The following is a 12632-nucleotide window of genomic DNA, read 5'->3' as shown; positions in this document are numbered from 1 at the left end:
GAAGAAATAAGGGCGATGATGTAATTAAAAGAATGACAAGGTATAGTGCTGCAGAGATATCAACCTGAATTAGCATGCTAAATTACTAGCCACAGCCCGACAGGTGTATACTCTTTGGTTCAAGTACGCCCACAAGCTGTGCGAGTTATTCGTGTATTGCAGTTTGGCTGGCGGTTATGTTGCCCGCATACCGCCTCCCATGGCAGAAACTGGTATTATGACACCTGTCGGGCTGTGGCTAGTAATTTAGCATGCTAATACCTCAATTTTTACATATGGCACCTTTAAAAGAGTAGGCTACTTAGAGAGCCCTGACATTTTCATATGGAGGCAGATGCTAAAGAGGTTAGCTCCAAGTGAGTTATTTTAACAATCTGGAGCCATCTCTCCTCTCTGCCATTCTGAGGAGATCTCTTGTCTTATCAGGAGGAAGGGAGGAAGAATTATGATATGACACTGGAGGCCTGTTTAGGAAGAGTGCACCAGAAATGTCTCCACTGTGTATGAACAGTTACTTGGCCTTCTGCCCAGAGGTCTGACTACAGTGCTGCTCATGGCCCATGGGAGCTGCGTGAGTCAGCCCATGCACTCAGTGATGGAGCCCGCGGAGGGTCCCACGGGGATGAGGTGTATCTGGGAGCGACGCAAAGAGCTCCTTAGGAGAGGCGTCCCAAAGTCGGACACTCTGGACAATCTGAGGGAGAAGATTCTGGAACAGAGGCGGGTGAGGCTCAGGACGTTGGCCAATCAGAGGAGGACGCCTGTTGAGGAAGGAATATTGGTGAACAACAAGGTCCAGCACGGGGTCCAGATGACCAGAAAAGTTTGCAGAGTGACCTTCTCTCTCAAAGGTCAGTTCCATTAACAGACCTGAGTACATCATCAGCTTTAAAACTCAGTCAGAGCCAGAGAACCGAATGGAAGTGGTGATTTTAGGGCAGAAAATACCTGATTAATCTTTATAAATAGAATTACATTTGAATGAAAATACCTGATTAATCTTTATAAATATAATTATATTTGAATTAAAATACCTGATTAGTCTTTATAAATAGAATCACATTTTAAATTTGAGCATGTCTTTGTAAACACTAGGAGGAGGTTCTGGTGGTGGGATGGCGGTCAGATCGTCGTCCAGAGGGGCTTCTGAGAGGGAGTCCTGTGCGAAGAGAGGACCAGCGAGAGGACCAGCGAGATCAGACGCTCCCAGCCCTCCTCCGCTGCGTAAGGCTCCCAGGGGTAAAGGGTCTCAGGGTTCAATAAGAACGGTGTTAGCGAGGCTCAGAGTGTTAGCGAGGCTTAGAGTGTGTGTATCTTCTCATGCCAAACACAGCCCAGTGACGTGGCCTTGCAATGGGGGAGAATTAGTCATGGGTGAGCTCCCATTGATGCAGTCATGGACTGAGCCAGGGTGAACGGTCTGATTCTTCAGAGATACTTTCAGCACTTTGATACATAGAACACAAAGCTGCAGTAGCCTGTTGGGGATGTGCAGGTTACGTGTAGGGATGTGCAGGTTATGTGTAGGGATGTGGCTGGACATCATGGGCCAGGAATCTCACTCTCTGTAGTGTATATCTCACTCTCCGTAGTGTAAATCTCAGAACACACACACACACACACAGCTCACTGCTGGGACAGCCATGACTGGTTAGGGAATCAGACTTCTGCTGTTCACTACTCACTGTGTTGTGTGTGTGTGTGTGTGTGTGTGTGTGTTCACTACTCACTGTGCTGTGTGTGTGTGTGTGTGTGTGTGTGTGTGTTCACTACTTACTGTGCTGTGTGTGTATGTGTGTGTGTGTGTTCACTACTCACTGTGTGTGTGTGTGTGTGTGTGTGTGTGTGTGTGTGTGTGTGTGTGTTCACTACTCACTGTGTTGTGTGTGTGTGTGTGTGTGTGTGTGTGTGTGTGTGTTCACTACTCCTCTCTTCAAGCCATCCCTTGTCTCACTGTAGGAGAGCATTCAGCTAACATCTCCGCCTGGCGTGACGCCCAAAAACTTATGAAGCACTTCCTGGGGTCAACGAGGACAGCACTCACCAGCACCAAAGAGAACGTGGCACCCTCTCCACAGCGTGCCAACAGCTTGACCGCACCTGTTGGGCCACAAGGTGACTGCATACTGATAGGCTCTGTTCGAAATGGTTGAAAGTTGCTGCCTTTTAAGATATCTAACTGGGGAGCGAGGCAGCAAGTGTGGTCCGAAACCGGAAAAAATATTTTAGCTGCCTTCTAAGATATCTTAGACTTCCCGAATAACGTCATTTTTGCGGCAACGTCTGAAACAGCTGTGAAAAGTAAACAAAGATGGCCGATGACATCGGTAATGGCTGCTGAATCTGTTGAAATGTGATTTGTGTGACATTATTTTGCTTAGATTTGTAGATTTGAAGCAAGAAATAAACACTTCACTATCTGATTATATCATTGTTGCAACCATTGATAGCTTCTTGTCTGATATCCTGTATGTGCCGCCCGTCAAACTAATTTCTACCAATAGCCTGCTAGCCTATGTAAGCTAGTTTAGTTTAATGTTAGCCTGCTAGCCTATGTAAGCTGTTTAGTTTAATGTTAGCCTGCTAGCCTATGTAAGCTAGTGTAGTTTAATGTTAGCCTCCTAGCTTACGTAAGCTAGTTTAATTTAACTTTCCGGCTTTTGCTAATGTCATACTGTTGAGTAAACCAAAGATTTCATAATTCTAAATTATTTCATTTCAGTAATATTTTAATGATATTATTTTACAGGTCTGATTAATAAGCCAGGTAGCACAGATGAGTCAGAGGCTCTGGACTGTGATCAGAGATGTCTAGACCACTTAGTGCTTCAGCCCACATCAGCCAAGACTGGGATGAAGGGAATCCGTAACCTTCCTCCTCCCAAGACTGGAGTGAAGGGAATCCGTAACCTTCCTCCTCCTAAGACAGTTGGGAAAGAGAAACACACAAACACACACAAACACACACAACTGCAACACACACTCACACCAGTGGCTGAGATCACAGAATCACACACACAACCTGGACACACACATGCGGCCGGCAGATGGCCCAAGCCCGAGCTGCAGGAGTACATGCGACGCCAAGGGGTCAAGAGGACGAGGAAGATGAGACGACAGGCGAGGGAGGCCGAGGAGGAGGAGGAGAGGAGGAAGAACAGACTCCAAGAAGTGACCAGGAGACAGAGAGAGGCGCTGGCACGCAGCAGGAGGACAGTGGACACTCCCTCAGCGGTGAGGTCACAACCAGGTGTCCTTCCACAGTCACACACAACTTTGCTGTCATGTAGTTTGGAATGCTGGGGAAGTAGCCTATGTTGCAGAACATTGTAAGAGGAAACCTTTTAGAATGTTGTAGAATATTCCACAGAATATTCCATTAAATAAGATGTGGAAATCTTAAGGGTCATTCACCAGGAACGATAACGATAACGATAACTACAACCATAACGACACGTCCACACTGAACAGCGATAAACAAAGTCTGTCCTTGTGTTAATGAATGTGACGGCTAAAATTTGATAGGTTCTGATTGGCTATTAGCTTTTTATCGTTCTCAAAATCGCTCTGAAAGTGATCCCCAACGATATCGTTCTTCACGTCGTTATAGTTTACAGTATGTGTGAACGTCGTCATTCATATTAACGAGAACGATATTTATTTATAGTTATCGTTATCGTTCTTGGTGTGAATAGGCCTTTACACTGCTGATGAACGCATTCTTAATTAGAATCTTCATTTGCTGAGGGGACAGGTGTGCCTCTACATGGTGTCCCTGTAATTAGGCAGATACTGTGTCCCTGAATCTGTGTCCCCGTGTCCCTGAATCTGTGTCCCTGTGTCCCCGTGTCCCTGTAGGAAAGGAGTTCCCCTGGCTCTGCTGTAGCACAGAGGGAGGCTGTTTCCTGGAGCCATGTCAGAACATCCCTGCACACAGGAGGGTGAGATCTCTTAGAGTCACCTGTCATCTCACATTCTAGAACCTCACGTCGCATAGCTACATATATTCTACATATAACACACTATATTACACACAGTCCATATAACACACTATATTACACACTATATTACACACAGTCCATATAACACACTATATAACACACTATATTACACACAGTCCATATATGTAAGGGATAATGTATAGAACGCCGGTCATTATTGGGAAAATAAGTCCCGACAGGGCGAACCGGACCCCGACGTGCAGCGGCGTTCTATACATTATCCCGCTTATTACACGGCTACTTGCCAAAATGAAATAATAAACTCCCCACCATATGACTTTAGCCTACATAGCCTAGACTATTTGTTACCGTTCATCGTGGCATTTGCTGAGAAACAAATAGTTCGCAACAACACACGCTGAACTTCAATCAAACATTCTTTAGAACACAGCTGATCAACCGTCTGCTTTCACTTTTGAATGAAGTTCCAGTCCTTGCGTAGTGATATGAAAGACGTATCAGAAGCACAAAACCCGTTGCCATTGACAGCGGTAATTATATGTTTGCAGCGGTAATTACATGAACATATTTTACCGTAGAACTTTGGGAAATCCCATTCAAGCCAATGGAGCGTTCTACTTGCCTTGTGAAGAGCCGTGTAATAACACACTATATTACACACAGTCCATATAACACACTATATTACACACTATATTACACACAGTCCATATAACACACTATATTACACACTATATTACACATTATATTACACACAGTCCATATAAAACACTATATCACAGTCCATATAACACACTATATTACACACTATATTACACACAGTCCATATAACACACTATATTACACACTATATTACACATTATATTACACACAGTCCTATATAACACACTATATTACACACAGTCCATATAACACACTATATTACACACTATATTACACACAGTCCTATTGCAGAACTGTACAACACCCTACACCAGAGGTGGGCAAACTGCAGCGTGCAGGCCGGATCCGGCCCGCCAAGCACTTTCATCCGGCCCGCCGAGCATTTAATTTGGTTATCAGGCTGCTCGCTATTTTTTTCCTGCGATAGAGATGACGTTGGTTAGCTTTACTGCAAACTGCTTTTCACTCTCCTTAGAGAACGTTTACAATGTCAAAACATCATGTTAAATAGAGATGATAAGCCTACTCTTAGTTATCTCCTTTGCAGCAGATCTAACTTGAACGTTATGCTACTTTAATTGACCGATCCCAAGCCCCGCCCCTTTTTACTATGTCACAATGAGGACTTCGGAGGACCTCGGTCAACCTCGGTCAATTTTGAATTTTCTAGTGTCCATTCTGTATGACAATACGCCTGTTATGCGAATGCTATAATGCTTCTTTTGCAAGTAGACTAAATAACTAAAGAGCTCAAAAAGGTTCAAATATATGCCTGGGGTACTTGTAGAAGTGACATCCGATATCCTGACCGTGTGAAACGCTACCACACACAGGCCTAACTTTGCATAACTTTGGATAGGCTGCTACTTTTCAGTAAAGAAATCTGAGTGTGTACGAAAATAACTACACACAAAAACATAACTAAACCTGGTTTCCACTGTTAAAACGACAATATAAGCCTACGCAAAAAATTATACCTACCTTGCAGGAACTGAACTCACACACTCATACTCATACTCAATCACGTATCGCCTTACACACAACAAGAATACTTTCAGCGTTTAGGCACAGGCTACCTTGCCATGTTTAACTTGGGATAGAAGACTGTTCAAAGAAATAAGCTAACGATCATTTTTTCAACAAACGCAATATCCTACTGCGATGCATTATTGATGGATGAACGAGAGATAGCCAATGTCTTCTAAAGATCAAATCATGTGCCGATTCAAAACTATGCTTTGCTGTATAGGCTATGCAGTCTCGAAATCGCCAAAGGCCTACTACATTGCCCACATTTAGCCTAAGCGGGCACTGATGAAGTCTTATGCAAGACAAATCACGTCTGCAATTACTCTTAATAGCGTCTGCCTGCCATGCAGATATGTCGTGCGTGGTAGGTTTAATCTCAGATAGATCTAGCGGTTTCTTTTCAATACACTTGTATCATGTTTATTTGAACTCTTCCTTCTAAAGCAGCCATTCAAAATAATAAGTAGGCTATCGGCCTACCGAAGCGAAGCTATCTCTCCACCTCCCCAACATGAGCTGCCTATAGGCTAGCCACTCTCCCAAGTTGCGTGGGAACTTGGATCTGCAGCACTTGGTCCCGTCTTCAATTAATCCTCGAAATATGGTTAGATTTTGTTATGGCACGTCAACACCATATGTTTGCACAGACCTGTTTATTGAATCAGAGTCACATCTGCAGCAAATAAGGTAAACTACCTGCTTGTGATAACGTGTTAATTGTTTATCCCCAGTTAACATGCATATCCCATTAAGATCCGTAACACCGGATTGGTTTGTCCTCGATTTGTGGTGTTCCACCTTGTTGATAACAGCGGACATTGTGAATGTGCCCTTCCGCATACTGAAGGCCTTTCTGGCCTCTGTTTTTTGAATATATCAATATTACTTGACGCCCAGAAATCCAGCATACACTGTTGCACTCGGCTAAATGGGGGTGCTGCGTCCCCATGTTGAACACGCGTTCTCGCACACTTTCCTGCAAACTTGTCCGACTTAGCAACAGTAACTATGGGACTGACAATGGGAGGTGGGGCTTGGGATCGGTCAATTGGGAACGCGTCTGCGCTCACGAGAGGGAGAGAGAGCGGCAGGTTCCAGCTGGCTTGTCATTGTTGATAATTGATATCGCCTTCTTATAAGAAACTTTAAAAAGGAAATCATGAAGGCAACAGTAGTTCCCACTACTGACCATTTATAAACTGTGAGAGGGCCCAGCCGTAGGTACAGCACTAGCTATAGCGGAGCAGGCAGAAGATCATTGAGACATAAACGTGAATTATTCTTAAAGCGACAGTGCACAATTTATACATGTGTTAAACAGCATCGAATTAGCATTTTTTTTAAGAAATTCATATTTTAAAACAAATACTTTTGATACTAAATGATAGGCTATAAAAAAATGTATTTTTGTGTGTGTGTGTCATTGGGGGGGGGATTTTCAAAACTCAATGTGGCCCTTGAGCCATAAAGTTTGGCCAACCCTGCCCTACACAGTACAACAGAGTTTGGCACCCTGTGCTCTGGGACGTCAGACGTCTTGGGTTTGTATCTTGCAGGACCGCACAGACTAGCGTGACCCCAGCAGCTGGGACAGGAGGGCAGGTGGGGTCACCTGGGCAGGTGTGGGGGCGTGTCCTGGCGCAGACCCAGAGGGAGAGAGCGGAGGCACTGAGGGATGCCGCGGCCTCTCTGGACGCTCGGCTGGAGGACGCTCTGGCTCTGTGTCGGCCTCGGGATCCGGGTCTAACCCCACACACAGCACTGGACTCTGGCCCAGATCTGTCCCAGATGAGGCCCACATCCCAGACTCCCGCTAGAGCCTCACCGCCCACAGACACAGTTCCCAGTCAGGATCACAGACCCCAAACACCCGCTAGAGCCTCAACAACCACAGACACAGTCCCCAGTCAGGATCAGGATCACAGACCCCAAACACACGCTAGAGCCTCACCGCCCACAGACACAGCCCCCATTCAGGATCATAGAGGCTCTACACAGAGGTCAGTCTTCAGTGCAGGACTTCAGAGAGATGGATGCACCCAGTCAAACAGTATCATGGAGGCACTAGGTGGGTTATGTAATATTTAGATATAATATGAAACATGTACACAGACACAGCAAGCGTACGTTCACTGGTTTAATCAATATGGAAATGAAACACATCATAGCATATTCCTTCAATGGAGATTTCAAATGAAAACAAATTAAAATGTCAGTGAGCTGCAGCTTCCTAGTTAGTGATTATTGGCTATAGTGCAGTGCACCATATTTATAGCATATTGCTAAAAGTATTGCTAAGAATATTTTACAAACATACAGTACACACAGCATATACACAATCCATGAAAACAGACACACATTCATGCATTCATCCAGCCATCCATTCACCATACTGTACATTTAGCGCTGTTGATGTTATAGCAGTGGAGCTGTACTGAACTGTGTGTGTGTGCTTGTGTGTGTGCGTGTGTGTGTGCGTGCGTGTGTGTGTGTGTGCGTGTGTGTGTGCGTGCGTGCACGTGTGCACGCGTGTGTGTGGTGTGTGTGTGTGCGTGTGCGTGCATGCGTGCGTGTGTGCGTGCACGTGTGTGCGTGCGTGCACGCGTGTGTGTGGTGTGTGTGTGCGTGTGTGTGTGCATGTGTGTGTCGTGTGTGCGTGTTTGTGTGTGCATGTGTGTGTGTCCAGGTGTTGGGGACTCTGCTCTAGCTGGAGATTGGGTGGGTCATGCAGAGAGGCCTGTGTTAGGCGGCAGTGACACCAGACCCACATGCTCCCCCAGACCCACCCTCTCCACCAACACCACCACCAACACCACCAGCAGCAACACCACCAGACCCACCCTCTCCACCAACACCAACACCACCACCACCAGCAGCAACACCACCAGACCCACCCTATCCAACACCAGCAGCAGCAGCCCCTCCCTCTGCTCCAGCTCAGACTCCACCAGTAAGGTAAAGAGCCACAACACTCCACCACCAACACCACCACTAACACCACACCCACCTTCTCCACCACCAACACCACCACTAACACCATCACCAACAACTCCACCACCAACACCACCACCATTAACACCACTAACACCAGACCCACCAACTCCACCACCAACATTAACACCACTAACACCATCACCAACACCACACCCACCTTCACCACCACTAACACCACACCCACCTTCTCCACCACCAACACCACCACTAACATCATCACCAACACCACGCACCCGCTCCACCAACAACTCCACCACCAATAACACCACACCCACCTTCTCCACCACTATTAACACCAGACCCACCACCACCACCACACCCACATTAATACCAAACCCACCCACAACACCAACACCACCACTAACACCACACCCACACTAATACCACACCTAGGCTTGGTAATCGGTTCCAGGTATTGGTTAGGAACCGGTTCCAAACGTTCCCGATCCATCAGAATCGTACACATCCACATGTTAACGATTCCACTAACGATTCCAATACAAAGCTTTGTTTTAGAAATGTTTACTTTTTTAGAAATTTTAAAGCATTCAACTTCTGTATTGACATTGCACACTTGATATTCATTCTCTAAAATCACTTTAAATCTCTAAATTCTTATGAAGTGTTTTTAAAGGTGAAATCCATGGATTGTGTCTATTAACCCTTAGAACCCGATTGACGCAAAGTGCGTCAAAAAACACACCCTTTCTTCTCTGTTACATTTCTCCGGAACTGTTCATCGCAGAGATAAAACCTTAATTGCGTGACAGAGCAGAAGTGGGGCTTTCCAATGAGACTACACACTTGTCTGTACGATCAAGTATGAAAATAAAAAAATCACGAAATTAAATCAAATTGCATCATATTTATAGTCTATACTTCTTTGCGTTCACCTGCGCACCCATTACTCTCGTTTGAATTACTCGCGAACCCGTGATCGCATAGATATGGCAAGCATATCAGATGAAAGAGAAGACACAGGGCTATCCATTGGTACCATGTATATCGATCCTTATGGCTTATAAAAACAGACGAAGTGACTGCAAAATAATAACGTCATGTACACAAACCAACGCTACACACCCATTACTCTCGTTTGAATTACTCGCGGACCCTCAATTGGATAAATATGCCACGCATGTCAGATGAAAGAGGAGACACAGAGCTATCATTTGATACCAAGTACATCCTTCTGGGTTATAAAACAAGACGAAGTGACAGCTAAATAATAACTTCATATAGCTGGACTTACCCCACGTTTTTGTCTGTTTTTGTGGCAAAGCATGTTTATAATCCAACGCTATCGTGTGTTTCTCTATGACAAAGAATGTTTATAATCCGAGATTTTTTGAGATCCTAGCAAATTCCTGCATGGCATCCAATTCAAGGCTCACATTGCATCCCAATTTGTTCAACAAAGAAACACCTTTTTTGCCTTTACTTTGTTCATGGCAATGCAGTAAAAAGTTGAGAATCATTATGAGTGCCTACACCATAATGATTCTCACCACCAGCCACACGCAGGCTAACACGTAAACTCGGGTCAAATCAGGTCAGATCAGTTCATGTCACAGATATGGAGCGCAGAAAGGTCATTTTTCATCACTAAATAAAAAATGGCATTTATTTCCGTAAATCACACACCACATATTTCTGTAAATTGCTCAGCCCCAGAGTACTGTATCCCTCCAACATGGCAATTATATTGCCAGATTCAGGACAGTCTGCCCCACACACTTATGAAATTCACGTAGAGCTATGAGCTTGCTGTGGTGAGATACATGTCAAAATATAAGAATTTTTATAATACGCTTTTTATATTTTAATTCTTCAAATATCAAAATAAAATCAATGCTAGTGCTAATACATTAAATGATGGCAGATCTGGATAGCCTAGACTCTGCTGAAAAAAAACAATATATAATATCAGTCCCTCCAGGATTTCGCGAGGATTTTTTGTGATTGTTGCGATCTAAAATGCCTGATTTCGCCACTTTTCTAAAAAATTGCGATGGAATTCTCGGTGTTTTTAGCTGTCTGTTGCGAAGAAATTGCGAGAGGAAGTGAAAATTGCAAAAATAGTTGCAATTTTTTTATTTTTATTATTTTTTAATTGAGGGTAGTTAAGGTTAGTAAGACCAAAATTACACTGATCATCTTGATGCTTATTAAAAAGGATAAGTAAAGGTAAATAGTAAGGGTTACAGAAAATCAAAGTGGCCTACTCTACTTGTGTAAATACTTTGACTGGGGTAATTCACAAAGCAGTATAACCTTTCATAGAACTGTCCAAAAAAGACAGCCCCCTAAAGAGATGGGATCATGTGATATGTTTCAATACATTCATATATGTTGTAATTCATATTAAGTTCATATCTTTTTAATAATTCATATTCTGTGACTTGCATATTTACTAATAGCCAACTAAGTATCTAGTAATTTCATATTGATTTAAACTATTAGACTACACTTTTTTTTAATGTTATTACATTGGTGGTGTGTAAGTCTAATTGACTGCCTGTCACTTTAAGGACGTGAGAGTAGCCTAATTACATTTCTAAGTGGATTGGAACGCTTGCATCTCACTGTGTTCGGCTATGACTGGAAATAACTTTGCATAGTGCATTACAATTATGTGGATGTAATTCGGGATGTTTTCTATGTCATTAGTTAAAATAAATGTTAGAAAATAACTCGTATGAAATCATTCTTGGATCATAGAACAGGTAAATTTCTTACGATGTTATTAATTTCTATGATTTTGGTAGCACTACACAAACTGAGCCCACAAGCTAGCAAACATGACACGAGCTAAAATGACATCTCCAGGTGTAAACGTTTGCCAATGGGTTGCATATTGTAGCCTACTCAAATGTCAGTAAACCAAGTAGGCCTTAATTAACTTACTTTCATAGCCTAGGCAGGTTAGCAACACCAGGTGGAGAGATGCAAGTAAAGCAGATCATTAACGTTAGCCTTCTATTTATTGTCATCAAAACTGCAGAGGAGTGAACAAGTCTGGTGTCTGCAGAAGTGTGGCATCTGACTCAATATTCTGCGCGAGGGATTGTTGTGGTAGGTGAAATTTCACGGGGAAACCATGATGATTGGTCAAATTTGCGAAAAAGTTGCAGTGTTTGGACAAAATTGCAAGGTCGCCCAGAATTCACGAGGATTTGCTGAATTTGCGTTAATTGTTGCGATCGCAACATCGCGAATTCCTGGAGGGACTGTGGCACTTACAATGACCAGAATAAATCCTTATGAATAAAGGTAGTGAAAATTCGCTAAAAACAGCTTAGGGTTCAAAGGGTTAAGCAGATTCTTATAAAGTGTTCTTAAAGGTGAAGTCCATGGATTGTGGCCTTACTGCTCTCTCTCTCAGTTCAGTGTGCACGGCCGTTTTTGCACATAGACCTGGCCCTGTCAATATAAAACCTTTATATAAATATGAGTCCCTTTAGACCAAGCCATAAACTACTCCAGCCTATCAATGCCTTGCCTCTAGGAAAAGATCATGGAAAAGATTGTACATTTATTGACTGCTGAGCTGAAATATCAACAAGCTTTGATTTTCCAACGGTGAGAGTGCTTACTACGGTTTCCCTTAGTGGAGTGAGCTGAGTGAGTTCTACAGCCAGGGGGCGCTGAAGGGCCACCTCTCTCTGGCCCAGTCCCTGCAGTTCCTGAGAGAAGAAGAGCTACGTGCACGGCACGCGAGCGCCCTCTTCAGGCTCAGAGCGGAAGCGCTGCGAGAGAGGACCCACGCTGAGCTCGGGCTTCTGGACCAGTGGAAGAGGTTTGCTCAAAACGCTTTTATTAGAGACACAATCCTAAAACAGAGAATAAACATGGTGCTCTTAAACATGCTGTTGTATAGATCTATAATATATAATCATTATGTCTTCTTTGCTTCGTCCTGCCCTACCTTAATGAACTAATGAAACATCTCGACTTTATTTTCTGAATAAGTGGGAGTTAGTGAAC

The 12632-nt window shown here is 43.8% G+C and overlaps 1 protein-coding gene across 1 annotated transcript in view; it reads left to right on the top strand.

The window, feature by feature from the left end:
* Positions 1-553: 553 nt before the first annotated feature.
* Positions 554-12632, top strand: part of LOC121714723 — a 15106-nt gene continuing 3027 nt past the window's right edge. The window contains exons 1-7 of the mRNA XM_042099740.1: positions 554-851; positions 1096-1224; positions 1960-2115; positions 2750-3234; positions 3859-3941; positions 7208-7719; positions 8338-8421. Of these exons, the coding sequence (XP_041955674.1) occupies positions 554-851; positions 1096-1224; positions 1960-2115; positions 2750-3234; positions 3859-3941; positions 7208-7719; positions 8338-8421 (1747 nt within the window). The remainder of the gene's footprint in view (positions 852-1095; positions 1225-1959; positions 2116-2749; positions 3235-3858; positions 3942-7207; positions 7720-8337; positions 8422-12632) is intronic.

The sequence above is a fragment of the Alosa sapidissima genome, chromosome 8, assembly GCF_018492685.1.
Source record: "Alosa sapidissima isolate fAloSap1 chromosome 8, fAloSap1.pri, whole genome shotgun sequence".
NCBI classification, from domain to species: Eukaryota; Metazoa; Chordata; class Actinopteri; order Clupeiformes; family Clupeidae; genus Alosa; species Alosa sapidissima.
This window is presented reverse-complemented; position numbering and strand designations above follow the sequence as displayed.